Here is a 14,290-nt window from a genome sequence, read left to right as displayed (position 1 = left end):
TTACCTTTTGTTCAGGAGAGATTGGCAACTGCAGAGCTGAAATCATCCAAATGATTATACAGTAGGTGGAGTTTTAAACTTCCTGTTTTCTGTTTAAAAGAAGAATTGAGACAAAATATGAAGGATTTGTGTGTTAAACATGTGAATGAAGAAAAAAAAGAAAAAAAAAAAACTACAACTCCAGGTCTGTTTGTGATAAGAAAACAACATTATTAAATTTTAAGATCAGAAAATGGCATTATCAGTCTTTTCATTTGGGAAGAAAGTCTCATCCTGGGTCTTTGGTGCATTTGACCCATCCCTAAATAGCAAGAGGGGTGGGTGGGTCAAATGCGCCAGATGGTTGCAGGATGCTGATTTATTAAAAAATAATAATAAATCAGCATCATGCAACTAGGAATGAAAATAAATATCTCAATATTTTTGGACCTGATGACAGCAGAAGATATTGTCAAAAAAATGTCAAAAATATGCAAAATTGTATCTGCAAATGTCTTGATTATTGCAAAAAAAAAAAAAAAAAAAAGTGAATAAAGTATAACAGTACAAATAAAAAGGCAGAAGTATCACCTTATATCGCTTAGATTACACTGCAAGTTTGTAATATTTTCATTCGTTCATTTATTTTTTTCATTTGTAGCTCTTTTTGCTGTCTTTTATAATAGTCAACTTAAATGATTTAAAAAATAGAATTTTTTTTCTTTTGTGCAAATTTATATTTGATTTCACTATTGTGAAACACATTTTTTTCTCCCACCTCTATGTGCTGCCTACTATTTTCATAAAAAAAACAACAACACAATAGCAATTTGCACTTCAACCAAAATCAACAAAATCCACTGTGAATGACGACGACGACCACCACCACGGCCACGACCACGACCACCACGACGATGATGATGATGATGATGATGGTAATGATGGCGATGATGATGATGACAACAGTGAGTGCGTATACATGCACATCAGTTTTCATTATGATCGGGTTTTTTGAGTATCCCAGTTTCTTCATGGTGCATATATACACAGTAACCTGAATACTGACATAACCGGGATATGGCTAATAACCGGGATACTGATGTGCATGTATACGCACTCAGTGACAATGATGATGACAGTGGTCAAACTTTTTCATGTATTGTTATTGTGTAAACTGGAACCACATATTGTGTTGTGAAAATCAGAGACCAATCAATATTTGAACTACAGTCAAAAGTAGATACTCATTTGAGCAGGTATTGATACTAAAAAAATCACATCCAAAGGACAGAAATGATCTTGAGCTGTAAACATACAAGTTTAAGACGTACCTGGACGGCTGAGAGATTACACAAAGACCACGTTTTCTACAAGCACTACAATTTCAATTCTATTGTCTAAATAAGGACAGTTTTATATTATCATCGTATTGAGTGAAATCTAGTTTGAAACTGTAGTGTTGTGACAACACTAGTCTATAACCATCAATAATTGCAATTGCAATTTAGGATTTATTTCCTTGTTAAAATTAAAACCAGTTTATTTTGTAGTTTCTGTTTTAAGGCTGCAGTGACCTAAGTGTTGTCCTTATTGGCAGTTCATCTCCTGGACCCCCCTCGGTCCCCTCACTCTGCTCTCTGTTGTTGTAATGCTGTAATGTGAGCTCATGCACTCGGACCATTGAATCTGGATTGTGCAACAGCCCGAGGAGGAGAGGCCAGTGTGTGCAGGACAATGCTCATATTCAGCTGGTGCGATCCTTACGTCACACTGAAGCGTGTGTTGGTGCTATAGAACACAGACAGATGCAGACAGAATACAGGCCTTTGTGCCGCCACATAATGGAGAAATCTGGGGCTTTTGTAGTTGCACACTGCCACATAGGCATGTTTCCAATGACAGTGCAGTCCACACTATGATCGTTTGTCAGAAAATAATAAAGAACAGTAAAGTAAAAGGTAAATGGCCACATTTTTATAGCTCTTTTCCACCCTCAAAGCACTCAGAGTGCCTTGAGGGTGGAAAAGAGCCATAGCTGTCACCCAGTCACACACACATTCATGCACCAGTGCACTGAAGGCGAATATCTTGCCCAAGGACACGATAGTATTCATTTGTGGGAGCTGGAATCGCACCACCAACCTGGCGGCCAGTGGATCTGACCGCTTAACCACTGCCTCTAGTACAAGTCCAATCACAAAGGAGGATTACACTCCTAAATTGTAAGAAATTCCCTTGATTATCAGTAATCTGTCAGTGTCTGCTGGCAGCAGAAGTACTCCAGGTGAGAAAAAGAGCTCAGAGGCAGTCAGCTGTAGCAACAGGCAGGTCCAGGCCACAATAATGAATGCAATTTGAGCTGTGGCATGTTTGTTTTGTTGACAATCGGCCAACATAAGGTGTGTTTTAAAGATCATTAAACTTTATTTTCAAAATAAACACTACTATTCACGAACCTCCATTCAAATTTATCAGTAATAGTAAACCAGACTTTTTCTTTCAAACACATTCACTGAAGAGACACCACAGGCAGCAGGGATCCCTTTGTGGTACATCTGTCCATCTGTCAATACAGTTAGTTACTGGTCATGTGTTTGGCCAGGGGCACTGATGTGCGTGTGTGTGTGTGGGTGTGTGTGTGGGGATGTGTGTGCGTGTGTGTATGTGTGAGCGTGTGAGTGTGTGTGTTTGTGTTCAATAGAGCATCAAAAGGCTCAAACTGCCTTCATTTAGCTCGGGGCACGGCACTCTTGTGGATCTATTGAACAGGTTATATTTAGTTGTTTACTGTCTTAAACTTCATCACCAATCATTGTCTTCCTCCATTTTACAAGTCGTACATAGAAGTGCTCTGACGTTAGCTTTCCAAGAACACGTTATTTCTATTCTTTTATTACAAAGTGTTCTGTTCGAAATATGCAACCTTGGCAAGTTTTATTGAAAGAAGGTGATATGATGATTTGAGCTGTAAGCAGACAATGTAACATGCTGTATTTTGTTCTTGTAGCCCTGATCACACCAGCTCAGGATCTTTTCAAGTTTGATCTTCATGTTTTAACGACTGAAGGGGAAGATATTAGTTACAGTTCCGTGCTTCTATAGATTTAGCTTTTAAATGTATTTTTGATGAAGTGTGAATGAATCTAGGTCGATTCATGATAGACGGTTTTATAAGAAGGACCAGTCATGCCAAAACTAGATTGTGAAAATGTTGCCATTCCTGTTCTTGCTTTAATGCGCCGCAAGGTGACTTCAGGTAATTTGAGTCATTTAAGGTGAAATGAACCTCAATCTCGTCTGGCCTTGTAAGTCTAGTGTATGCCTGCATTTCACACCTGCAAACTCTGTTGGCATTGGAAACAGATTTTAAATTTGCATCAAAACTTTGATGTTAATTGTTTTGAGTTGAGTTCTTTTTTTTTTTTTTACTTGAATCTGCTTTAGGAATTTTTTTCTTCTTAATAAATAATAATACATTTATTTTCAAGCCAGGTGCTTTATGATGGTGCATGTTTTGTAGTAAGCTTCTAAACTGCCCAAATATGATATGCATTTGAGAGTTTACATATCAGATCATTACAGTGGGAGCCTCTATTTAAAATGATAAAAAGTAAAAAAAAATTCTGAGTTAGTAAAAATAAATGTTGTAAGTTAGTGTTTCTGTTGAGGTGATGAAAAAATGATGAAAACAACATGGAGCTTACATGAAGATTACAGTTTTTTCAACCGCTTTGCCACATTTTCTGAAACCTTTTCTAAATCTGGCAAATCTTTTGAGCTCTTTGCAAAACTATTTATGCAAGACACAAAATGGTTGAAAAATGTTAAAAGGACACTTTGTGGTTTAAATTCAAACACAGTGATCAGATTTACAAGCTTTACAAGTTTTTTCCTTATGACCTCTTATATATAACTGTGATATACTATAGTTATAGGGGTGTGCAAAAATATTGAAATATCGATATATCGTATTGTATTAATGTGCTGATTCAGATATATCGCCAACAGTATTTTTTGGTATATTTTACTAAATTATTTTGTTGCAGCACTACAGTTTTGTCACTTGTTCAGAGGAAGGAAACTGGTTTATGCAACACATTTTCATGACATTTTCACTGCTTTGATGATTAAAATGGATGGGTTTCATATTCACTTTGCACAAGAAATGGTTTAACAAAACCTTTTAGTATCACAGCTATGATTTAGCCTCTGTTTTTCACTGAACTGTATCAAACTGATTTGAAATATTTATTGAATCATATAGTATTGTGGCCTACGTATGAAGTTACGTATTGTATCAGCAACTTCTGAATGATACTTGCCCTATGTAGTTATATTACTATATTTCCATTTTTTACTTTACACGTATGTATACATTTGAATAACTATTGCTATTTTTGCTACATATTAATAAATTATTGCTACCATTTATATTTTTTGTTATATTGTGATGTGTGAGTTGCTTTGTCCAAAGAATTTCCCTTGTCGATCAATAAAGCTACATTTAAAATATTTGTACAATATTATATAATCATTCAGGAAACAAAAAAGCAAAATTTTAAGATCTGTGCTTTTTAGAGGTTGGTATCTGAAGTGCATGGCCCTCGAAGTCTTTGAATGAACCAGGTTTTCACTACAGAAGTCTTTTACATTGTGCCTTTGTGTCTGTCTGTGAAATCTCTTCATATTGTGATTTCTTTGAGTTCAGTTTTGTCCTTTGTCTCTTCGGTCTGTGGACTTTGGTAAGACTGTGCAGTATTTATGTTCACAGACTGAGGCACAGGCAGAGAGAAAGAGAGTTACAATTGCAGTCTTGCTTATGACGCTGCTTGAGTCAGTGATTGAAAAAAAACAAACAACAACTATAAGCTACACTGGTGACCTCTATGCTGGAATATTACTAATATTTTAAAGAGCAACACTTTGCAAAGAAGTTTCTTGGAAAATGTGCACTGACAGAAAAGCACAATCAGCGTAATGTTTGGTGATGACCTGAAAAAAAAAAAAAAAACATTTACTGCTGCTGTTGTTCCTGGTAGTTGTAATTCCAGTAGTAGTAGTAGTAGTAGTAGTAGTAGTAGTAAAAGTAGTCGTAAAAGTAGTAGTAGTAGTAGTAGACGAAGCAATAAAAGTAGTAGTAGTAATAGTAATAGACGCAGTAGAAGCAGTAAAATGTAGTAGTAGATGCAGCAGTAGTAGTAGTAGAAGCAGTAATAATAGTTGTAGTAGTAGAAGCGGTAATAGTAGTAGCAGTAATAGTAGTAGTAGCAGTAAAAGTAGAAGCGGTGAAAGTTATAGTATTAGTAGAAGCAGTAATAGTAGTAGTAGGGGCACCAGTAGCAGTAGTAGAAGCAGTAAAAGTAGTTGTAGTAGTAGAAGCGGTAATAGTAGTAGCAGTAATAGTAGTAGTAGCGGTAAAAGTTATAGTAGTAGTAGAAGCAGTAAAAGTAGTAGTAGTAGTAGAAGACGCTTTACAGAGCATTATTCAGCATTATTCATTCACTCTATACCTGGTGATGGTAAGCTACTGTTGTAGCCACAGCTGCCCTGGGGTGGTGGTGGTGGTAGTAGTAGTAGTAGTAGTAGTGGTAGTGGTAGTGGTAGTGGTAGTGGTAGTGGTAGTAGTAGTAGTAGTAGTAGTAGTAGTTGCTGTTGCTGTTGCTTTTGTTGTAATACTAGTTGTTGTTGTAATACTAGTTGTTGTTGTTGTTGTTGTTGTTGTTGTTGTTGTAGTAATACTAGTTGTTGTTGTTGTTGTTGTAGTAATACTAGTTGTTGTTGTTGTTGTTGTTGTTGTTGTTGTTGTAGTAATACTAGTTGTTGTTGTTGTTGTAGTAATACTAGTTGTTGTAGTAATACTAGTTGTTGTTGTAGTAATACTAGTTGTTGTTGTTGTTGTAGTAATACTAGTTGTTGTTGTTGTTGTTGTTGTTGTTGTTGTTGTTGTAGTAATACTAGTTGTTGTTGTTGTTGTAGTTGTTGTTGTTGTTGTTGTTGTAGTAATACTAGTTGTTGTTGTTGTTGTTGTTGTAGTAATACTAGTTGTTGTTGTTGTTGTAGTAATACTAGTTGTTGTTGTTGTTGTAGTAATACTAGTTGTTGTTGTTGTTGTTGTAGTAATACTAGTTGTTGTTGTTGTTGTTGTTGTAGTAATACTAGTTGTTGTTGTTGTTGTTGTTGTTGTTGTAGTAATACTAGTTGTTGTTGTTGTTGTTGTTGTTGTAGTAATACTAGTTGTTGTTGTTGTTGTTGTTGTAGTAATACTAGTTGTTGTTGTTGTTGTTGTAGTAATACTAGTAGTAGTTGTTGTTGTTGTAGTAATACTAGTAGTAGTAGTTGTTGTTGTAGTAGTAGTAGTAATAGTAGTAGTAGTTGTAGTAGTAGTAGTAGTAGAAGAAGCAATAAAAGTAGTAGTAGTAGTAATAGTAGTAGTAGTAATAGAAGCAGTAAAAGTAGTAGTAGTAGTAGAAGCACTAATAATAGTAGTAGCAGTCGTAGTAGTAAAATCCTAGAAGTTGGGATCTCCAAATAAAATGAGCTTATTCATTTCACATAAGTCACATAAGCAATGTACTGATGTAATTTCTGAACACACTTGACATAACACATGACCTATTGAACACCTCTTCTTTTATTTCTCACACTGTCCCTGAACCTTACTTTTCTCACACTCTCTCTCTCTCCCACCTCTCCATCTTTTAAATGCCCTTTCCTCTGTCATATTTCGCAGGAACGCACAGGTCTTTTTCCGCATCATGAATGAGTCAGTGTTAGCCAAGCATCTAAAGAAGTACCACCCACGGGCTCCTGCAGTAAGTGACGCACTTATAGCCCCTCCGTTGTGCAACATTGTTTTGTGTTATGTGCATATGATAATGTTAAGCTGCCCATTCTTTCTGTACAGGCTCTGAGTCACAGCCATATAAGCGACAAGGTTACATAAGAATCCTCATAAGTGTACTGTTCTTGTGTATTGTTTAGAATTGCATAAGCTCTTTTTCATTAACAACACCATTATAGAAACATTTAATTGGACAGGACATGCTATGGTAACTAGGTGGAGTTCTGTTTTTTGTTGTTTAATTATAGACTTCATGGGTAGTTAACGTTTCTAAGACATCTTTAGACAATACCCTGAAAATAAAATATTACAGAATTCTTAAATTGTCTAAAAACAATAGGTCTGAATCTATCGAACTAGTGGGAAACTGAAACAATGCAGCCCTCTAGAGGTGACAGATGTGAACTAGAAGAGGAATGAGGAGAATGTGATATTCATTTCTAATCTATTTGAAGGCCTTGCTTTTACTCGTTTCTCTCTATGCGTCCTGGAGTTCAGCAGAATCAGTTGAGTGTGTTCAGTTTTCATAAATGATCACTTTTTTTTAAAGGCTCTCAAAGCGCTTTACATCACAGAACCAATCACCCATTCACAATAATACACTGGTAAGGGGTGAGGTGGGTTAAGTCTCTTGCCCAAGGACGCAATGACAGCAGAAATCTCACCACTACTTGATTAGTGACGTTTATGCCGAGAGCCGGATTTGAACCGCCAACCTTCAGTGGACGAACACTTTATCAGCTGAGCTACTGTCGCCCGTTATTACAGTTATTGCTATTATCATATAGTATGTAGTATTAGTATTTCAAAAGACTATTTACCAGAGCTGGGACCAAGTCGTTGTTTTGTAAGTCTCAAGTAAGTCTCAAGTCTTTGACCTCAAGTCCGAGTCAAGTCCCAAGTCTAATGCAGGGAGGTCTTTGAGTCTCGAGTCACTGGCCCATAAATCCAAATTAAGTCCAAGCCGTCTGCTTTGAGGTTCAAGTCATTTCAAGTCTTTAAACCAAAGTACCAAATATAGCTTAGATTTTTGCAATTTATATGACAATTTTTTAAGTCATAGTACATTTACGTAATGCAAATTTTTCCTTTTTAAATGTCTTGACAAGATCTTACAGTGAATCATTACAGTCAGAATAAAACAAATTCAGATTTAAAAGTGCTTCTCAAGTCTTCTCAAGTAACAGGCCTCAAGTCCAAGTCGAGTCCCAACTCTTAGTCCATTTTATCAAGTCAAGTCTCAAGTCCTAAAAATAGTGACTCAAGTCTGACTTGAGTCCACGTCATGACTCACAAGTCCCACCTCTGCTGTTTACTAAACTTACTCTATTTTTATCACAGAGGTGAATGATGAACAAACCAATTTAAAGATATGAAGTTATGGTTGGCTAGGTGATATGGCAAAAAAAAATCAAACACAACTTTTTGGTTCAGCTTTTTCTTTTTAAGAACACTAAAAATGACTTTCAATGTTTATATAGACATGAATGAGACACAACACAATATAGCCACATTTCTTCCTCCAAAGTCTGAACTATGCTTTAAACCACATGCTTTTACTGACTAATACTGAAAAAAACTAACAACTTCTTAACGCTCTGATTCCTTCATTATCTCTCACCCTTTACTGGTGAATAGATGATAGTAGTTGTACTGTAGGACTATGTGTTGGTTTTGAAGTGCAGCCATTGTGCACAGTGCCATGTTGACCAGGCTGTTGGCAGACTGGACCCTGACAGATGGTACTTAGAGATTCTAAGCTGTTTGGCCCTGATTAGAAACTGAACTGTCGACTAAACACAATGCCAGCTCCCACGGGGAAAGTCCTCACCACACTTTATTTTTCATCTTTGCTTTTTACTCTTAATAAAAGAAACAAGTCAGATAACCTATTCAAATAAAAAGCACCAATTTATTACAGAATTTTTATTACTCTTCTAAAAGTCAGTCAAAATAAAAGATATTACTGACATATTTCAATACTGACATAAAGCATCAACAAAATAGAACAAAAATAGAATTTAAGTATACGACTTTATGGGAAATATACAGTAAACTCATAGAGCGGTCATCCAATCACTACTCCAGCTGCACCTTAAAAGGGTTTGTACATGATTTTTGCATGTATTAAAGTAAAAGAAAAAATGCCCATATAATGCAGGGCCAAAATGAGACAGCCATGTGCTGTTTGCATTATTGTATACAAACCAGTTAACATTACCATAAACTCATTGCTATGGAGAATAATTACAAGAACATATGTTTGGACTACTGATTTTACATCAGGTACCTTTCCTTAATTAACACAACGCAACACAAACCAAACTGTCAGTAGACCTTTGCTCACATCCAACATATTCTTCCAATGATTGTATCACTGAGATTTCTTCCTACTGGGATCTAAGCAAGTCTTTTCACTGAACTATTTAGTCCCATCAGTCCTCACTTGTTGTGGTTGGTTGGTTGCCCATTGATGAACCCCGACTCCCAGCGCTGCCAAAGAGCGGCTCTGTGACCTCGCTGAACTTTGACCTCCTGCTGTGACACACACATTTAAGGACACGATTAGCTCTGCTCTCAGCTTACTCCCAGATTAGACTGAGTTTGCGGGACTTGGAAATTGCCATGTTTTGAAACAATGTCAAATGGGTTTAGGTGGGATTTATAGCTTACCTGCTCAGCTTTGGTGGGCTCTTTCTTGGAAGGCGGAGGCCACACACGCTCCAGTCGACCTGCGGTCTTAAGTGTAGGATCTAAAAGGCAAATGAAATGAGATGCTGAGATTTTAAAGACTATAGAATCTTCACTCACTTTAGCTTTATTTGCCTTAATAACTTCAGTAACTGTGAGCAATGAGTCAGTGTACTGGCTGTGAAGGTTTTTCTCTGTTACTCCTGATATCAAGTTCACTTTTGGCACAGTGATGTGTCCTCTGAGAGGGACAGACTAAGCTGCCAGGAGAGCAGTCTGATGTTAATGGTAAAGAGGTAAAGAGGTGCATTAAAGTGCATTGGCTGACATCTGAATGGCCTGAGATGCTGACAGAATATTGACATTTCAATGGAGAAGTGTGTATGGGTCCCTAACATTGTGCAACAGCTGCTCTTACTACCTACTAGGTTTATTACTCAGTACTGATCCAACAAAAACTTCTTATTTCACTTACAGTCAGTCTACAATACACAGTTTATGAGAGAGCTGTACCTGGTTTAAGCTTAGCTGTGGACATGCCCTCCTCTCTGCTGCCCTGCCTCTTCTCGCCGTACAGACTAGACCTCTGTTTGTGCAGCTCTTCTTCTCGTTTCTTTGCCTCCCTGATGTCCTTCTCCACTTCAGGCTGTAGAGACAAGGCTGGACGCAGTTTAAAGAAGGGATTTTCCTTTAGGAGTGGAGAACCTTCCCTGGTTGGTTCCGGCTTGGTTCTTCTGTCTCCTGTAGATGTTGGACTCGTGCTGATGGAGTCCATGCTTTTATGCATGCGTGTGTGTTTTTCATGTTTGGGGTAGGGACTTAAACGAGGTTTGTCTCTTATAGACGGACTCAGTGGCCTGAATGTTTCAGGATATTTCTCCTTTTCGGAGGCTGACACCAGGCGGAATGAATGTGTTCTCCACACTGGAGAGGTTTTTTGTGAAAACATCTCTAGGCTGCGTGTTCGCTCCAGCACAGTGGGGTAGACTGGCCTTTTAGGCAGTGAGGCCACAGGTTTTTTGATCCTTGTTGGACCCTCTGTCTTCACCTGCTGGAACGCTTCAAACAGAAGCTTTGTGTCCTTCATGTGCCGACTCTCCCCTTTGCTGTACTCTCCTGGGATCTTCCCTAAGTTCACCAGTACCATCTCCCTCTGCATGTCTTGACTGATGTCCTTCTGCATCTTCTGCTCTGAGAAGTGCCAATCTTCTGCTGGACCAGAGTCTTTTATTGTGGGGAGGGGCTCCAGACAGACATCAGTCTTAAAGGGAATTTCGAGTATGTCTGGATTTTCAGTCAGATCAAAGACTCCTTCTGCTCTCTGCAGATCTGGCTTGATCTGAGATGATTCTTGTAGCTGTTTCTCCATGAAGGTCTCTGCAGCTGAAAGTCTGTGGCAGGGAGGAAAAGGAATTCTGTTTTCATCTTTGGATTTCCAAATTCCATCAATGTAATCTGCATCTCTGTTTTCTTCTTCTTGTTGTTTGTCACTCTCATTATGGCTCTGAGTCTTTTCCTGTGTACAAACATCTTCTTCATACATTATTTTGCTCGCCATATAACATCTGTCTTCTAAATCACATTCTGCTGTCAGTTGGTGTATTCCAACAATTTGCGCTGCTTTTGACTGACTTTTTGACACGTCTTGTTCTAATTGCTTGCAAAGATCTTCATCTGTGCCAGTTTCTGTCACAACTACAAAGCATCTGGTATCACTTTGTTTATTACAATGAACAATTTCTGTTTTATGAATACTACAATGTTCAAATTGTGCTGTCATAGTCAACAAAGGTGATCCAGTTTGGGTCTGATCTGATCCTTCTTGAAATTCTTGAATGGTTTCTGGTGCTACATTTGTCTTCGTATCATCCTCTAGTTTTGGAGTCTGCAAACAAATCTCATCCAAATCTTGTCGCTGTTGAACTAGCTGCAAACGCTGCAGCAGGTTTTCACCTTGCAAGATTTCAGTTGCTAACCTACTATCTGACATTATCCCAGCTGACTCCTCTTCCTTGTCCAGTCCTCTGTTCTCAGTAGAGAGATCCTCTTCATCATCTTCCACTCCTGTTCTCCTTACCCAGTCATATCCTTTGAGATCACTATCCAATGCATCTTCAAGTGGGTTATCTGTCCCTTCTTTGTGTGAGTTGTCTCGACTTTGTGTTAAGGTAACTTCACTTGTGTTTTGATTGTCTTCAGTGTCAACAGATGCTAGATTAAATCGCTCAATATTTTGAATGTGATGGTTTAATCCAGTTTCATCCAGAAGATTGGTGTCCTTTACTAATTTTAATTCCTGATCCTGATCATCCAACATTTGATCTTCAGGCACCCCATCATTTTTATATTCTTTGGCTTCCCCGTCCGTAGAATGACAACACTCTTGAATCCTCAGTCTGTCTTCCAGGAGTCCTTGGTCTTGTCCCACGCAGTGTATCTCACTTGAACAGTCAGTCCGAACAACTTCCTCAAAAGTGGGTGAAGCATTTTCCATCTCCTCATTCACCTGGCTGGGACTTGTCATTAACTGCTTCTCCCCATGGTGCCAGTCTAAGCACTCGGGATTAGCGTTAGCCTTTGTGCCGTCAAATGACCTCTGGCTGACACTTTGGTCAGTGGCTGCTGCCTCACATGTGCTGCCCTCTTTTGGTTCCAAGCGGGATGCAAGTGAAGGTGATCTAAAGAGCTCATCAGGACATTCATCTTCCATAACACTGTAGTACTGGGCGGTGACAGGGGGGGTATGGGGTGTGGTTTCTGGGGTTTCTTGGAATGGTTCTTCTGTAGTTATTGACTGGCCTCTCTCCATCCTCTCGGGTTCTTCTAAGTCATCCTGAGGTTCTGGGTTTTGAGCATTAGAGGTGGAAGTGCTTGGGTCCATAGAGGGTCTCTTTGACTTTGATAACCCAGTTGTCAAGTTACCATCAAGTAACTGTTTATTCAAACTGAAAGTAAAAAGGAATACAAAAATGTACTGGTCACACTTTACTGCACAGTAATGGCAAAGTAATTTACTTAACTCAGTTTTCATAATAGGTTAGGTTCATAATGGGCTTATATTGCCATAAGATACATATGAAAAAAATAATCAAATAATAAACTCATGTGTCATTTGTTATTTTTTCCATTACTATTTTCATTGCAATTACCATAACATCACTTTACTATACTTGTACTCTGCTACAAACATAAGTGCACAGGTGCACCATGGAAAGCACCAGCACGTTTGTGCACCATGATTTTGTCTTGTACATTTAAACACATGGACACGCACTCATATTAAAAACTTTTTTGATGGATGGATTCAGTGTGTAGCATAGGCTGTGGTGTTGTTTTGGTTACTTTCTCAGCCTGACCTAGCACAGCGTGTTGTGCTGACAAAGACAAACACTAATCGGCTTTCGTGTGTTTTGGCTCCCTCAGAGCACTATGTACCTCACAGCACTGTGTACTGCTCAGCACTGGACAGCTCCAATGGGACTTGTCCAACACAAGGCACAGTCTGGCCTCGCCATGCATTTTTTTTATTCTTAGAAACTACATTTACACAAAAATCTCCCACAAGGTGTTCAGTAGCATACGGTTTTGTGATTTAGTGCAGTGCAGAATATTAAGAAGGAAGACTTGTGCCTGCAACAAGTTCACTTCAATGAAATATTGTTGAAGTATAATCTGCTTTATTTATAATATACTATTATTCCAAGCCTGATCCTCCCTCCACAGTTAGGGATTAGCAGCTCCATACGCTCCCGCAACAGGACACATTATCACACCTGATGAGATTAGGCCTTTATTCCATTTGCTTTGGTGTCTAGCTATTGTGAACAGTGTATTTGTTTACACTGAAGATCCCTATGACATTTACATTAATCCCTACACTATGTGCAAATGGGTGTTTCGTATACAGCCCATTCTGACTATTTATTTATGTAATAGGAAAGCTTGCACATTAATTCTACACAGCTATGCAGTATAATTAAGGCAGTTGGATTTTACTGTAAAGGGTATATGATTAAAATCTATAACTGATTAAGAAACCTCAAGACAATGGCAATAGTTTTATTATCAGTCAACACAAAATAACTATAGTGAAACCTTTGCCTTATAAATTGTAAATTAAATGAGATCTGAGATGTGAACCTACCTTGTGCTGAGTCTGCTGTGTGGTTGTCATCTCAAGAGTGCGATGGGAACAGGCTCAAATCTGAAATGATGATCTGCTCATGGGCTTATCAGCTGTCCCATGTACAGGTGAGTCACGCTGACCCAATCCACACATCACATCATATCTACGCCATAACTATAAATCCTCTCAGACTGCTGCATGCTTTCCATTGTAGTAGCTTGTATCCTCAAAAGTGCAAAATGGAGTTACTAGGCAACACCCCTATCCAAACTTTGCTGCATGATTCACCACAATAGCACATTTCATTGTTTTCAGAAAAAGAAAAAATACCAAATGTTGATCATTGTAGTGACAAAGTTCATAATTCTGCAAATACATTATTCAGTTTACTAATGTGTCTAAAAAAAGGTGAGCAGGCCATTTGTGCAGTTAAATATATTTTATGTACAGCTGCAGTATTGCCACATATTTAAAGAGCAGGTTGAGCTTCTCATGTTTCACCACCAGAGGGAGTAATTGTTACTGGATTGTACTTTCCCTTCCCAGTGAGTCTTTGGAACTGGAACAATTTGGCAGAACTTAACATCTATACTTTAAAATGAATATAAGCAAGTTAGAAGTGAATCACTGTGGTACAAATAGCTATAGAGTCA

At 38.1% G+C, this 14,290-nt stretch overlaps 2 protein-coding genes across 3 annotated transcripts in view; one reads left to right on the top strand and one right to left on the bottom strand.

Annotated features, from left to right (window-relative positions):
• The first annotated feature begins 923 nt into the window (after nt 1-923).
• plppr2a (phospholipid phosphatase related 2a) overlaps nt 924-14,290 on the top strand; it is a 72,269-nt gene continuing 58,902 nt past the window's right edge. The window contains exon 1 of the mRNA XM_055152908.1: nt 924-944. The gene's annotated coding sequence lies outside the window, so the exon portion shown is untranslated. The remainder of the gene's footprint in view (nt 945-14,290) is intronic.
• Nucleotides 8,892-14,012, bottom strand: LOC129408679 (uncharacterized). 2 transcript variants are annotated; one of them, XM_055152905.1, is made up of 4 exons: nt 13,656-14,012; nt 10,025-12,456; nt 9,494-9,573; nt 8,892-9,358 (listed from the first exon to the last, which is right to left on the bottom strand). In XM_055152905.1, exons 2-4 carry the CDS (start codon nt 12,390-12,392, stop codon nt 9,263-9,265), a joined length of 2,544 nt encoding a protein of 847 aa, XP_055008880.1. In that variant the 5' UTR covers nt 12,393-12,456; nt 13,656-14,012; the 3' UTR covers nt 8,892-9,262. The 2 variants fall into 2 exon arrangements, with proteins under 2 accessions (XP_055008880.1, XP_055008881.1); XM_055152906.1 differs by having other exon boundaries at nt 8,892-9,355.

This window comes from Boleophthalmus pectinirostris, unplaced genomic scaffold, assembly GCF_026225935.1.
Source record: "Boleophthalmus pectinirostris isolate CB_2022bp ecotype Guang Dong unplaced genomic scaffold, ASM2622593v1 HiC_scaffold_17, whole genome shotgun sequence".
Taxonomy (NCBI): domain Eukaryota; kingdom Metazoa; phylum Chordata; class Actinopteri; order Gobiiformes; family Gobiidae; genus Boleophthalmus; species Boleophthalmus pectinirostris.
This window is presented reverse-complemented; position numbering and strand designations above follow the sequence as displayed.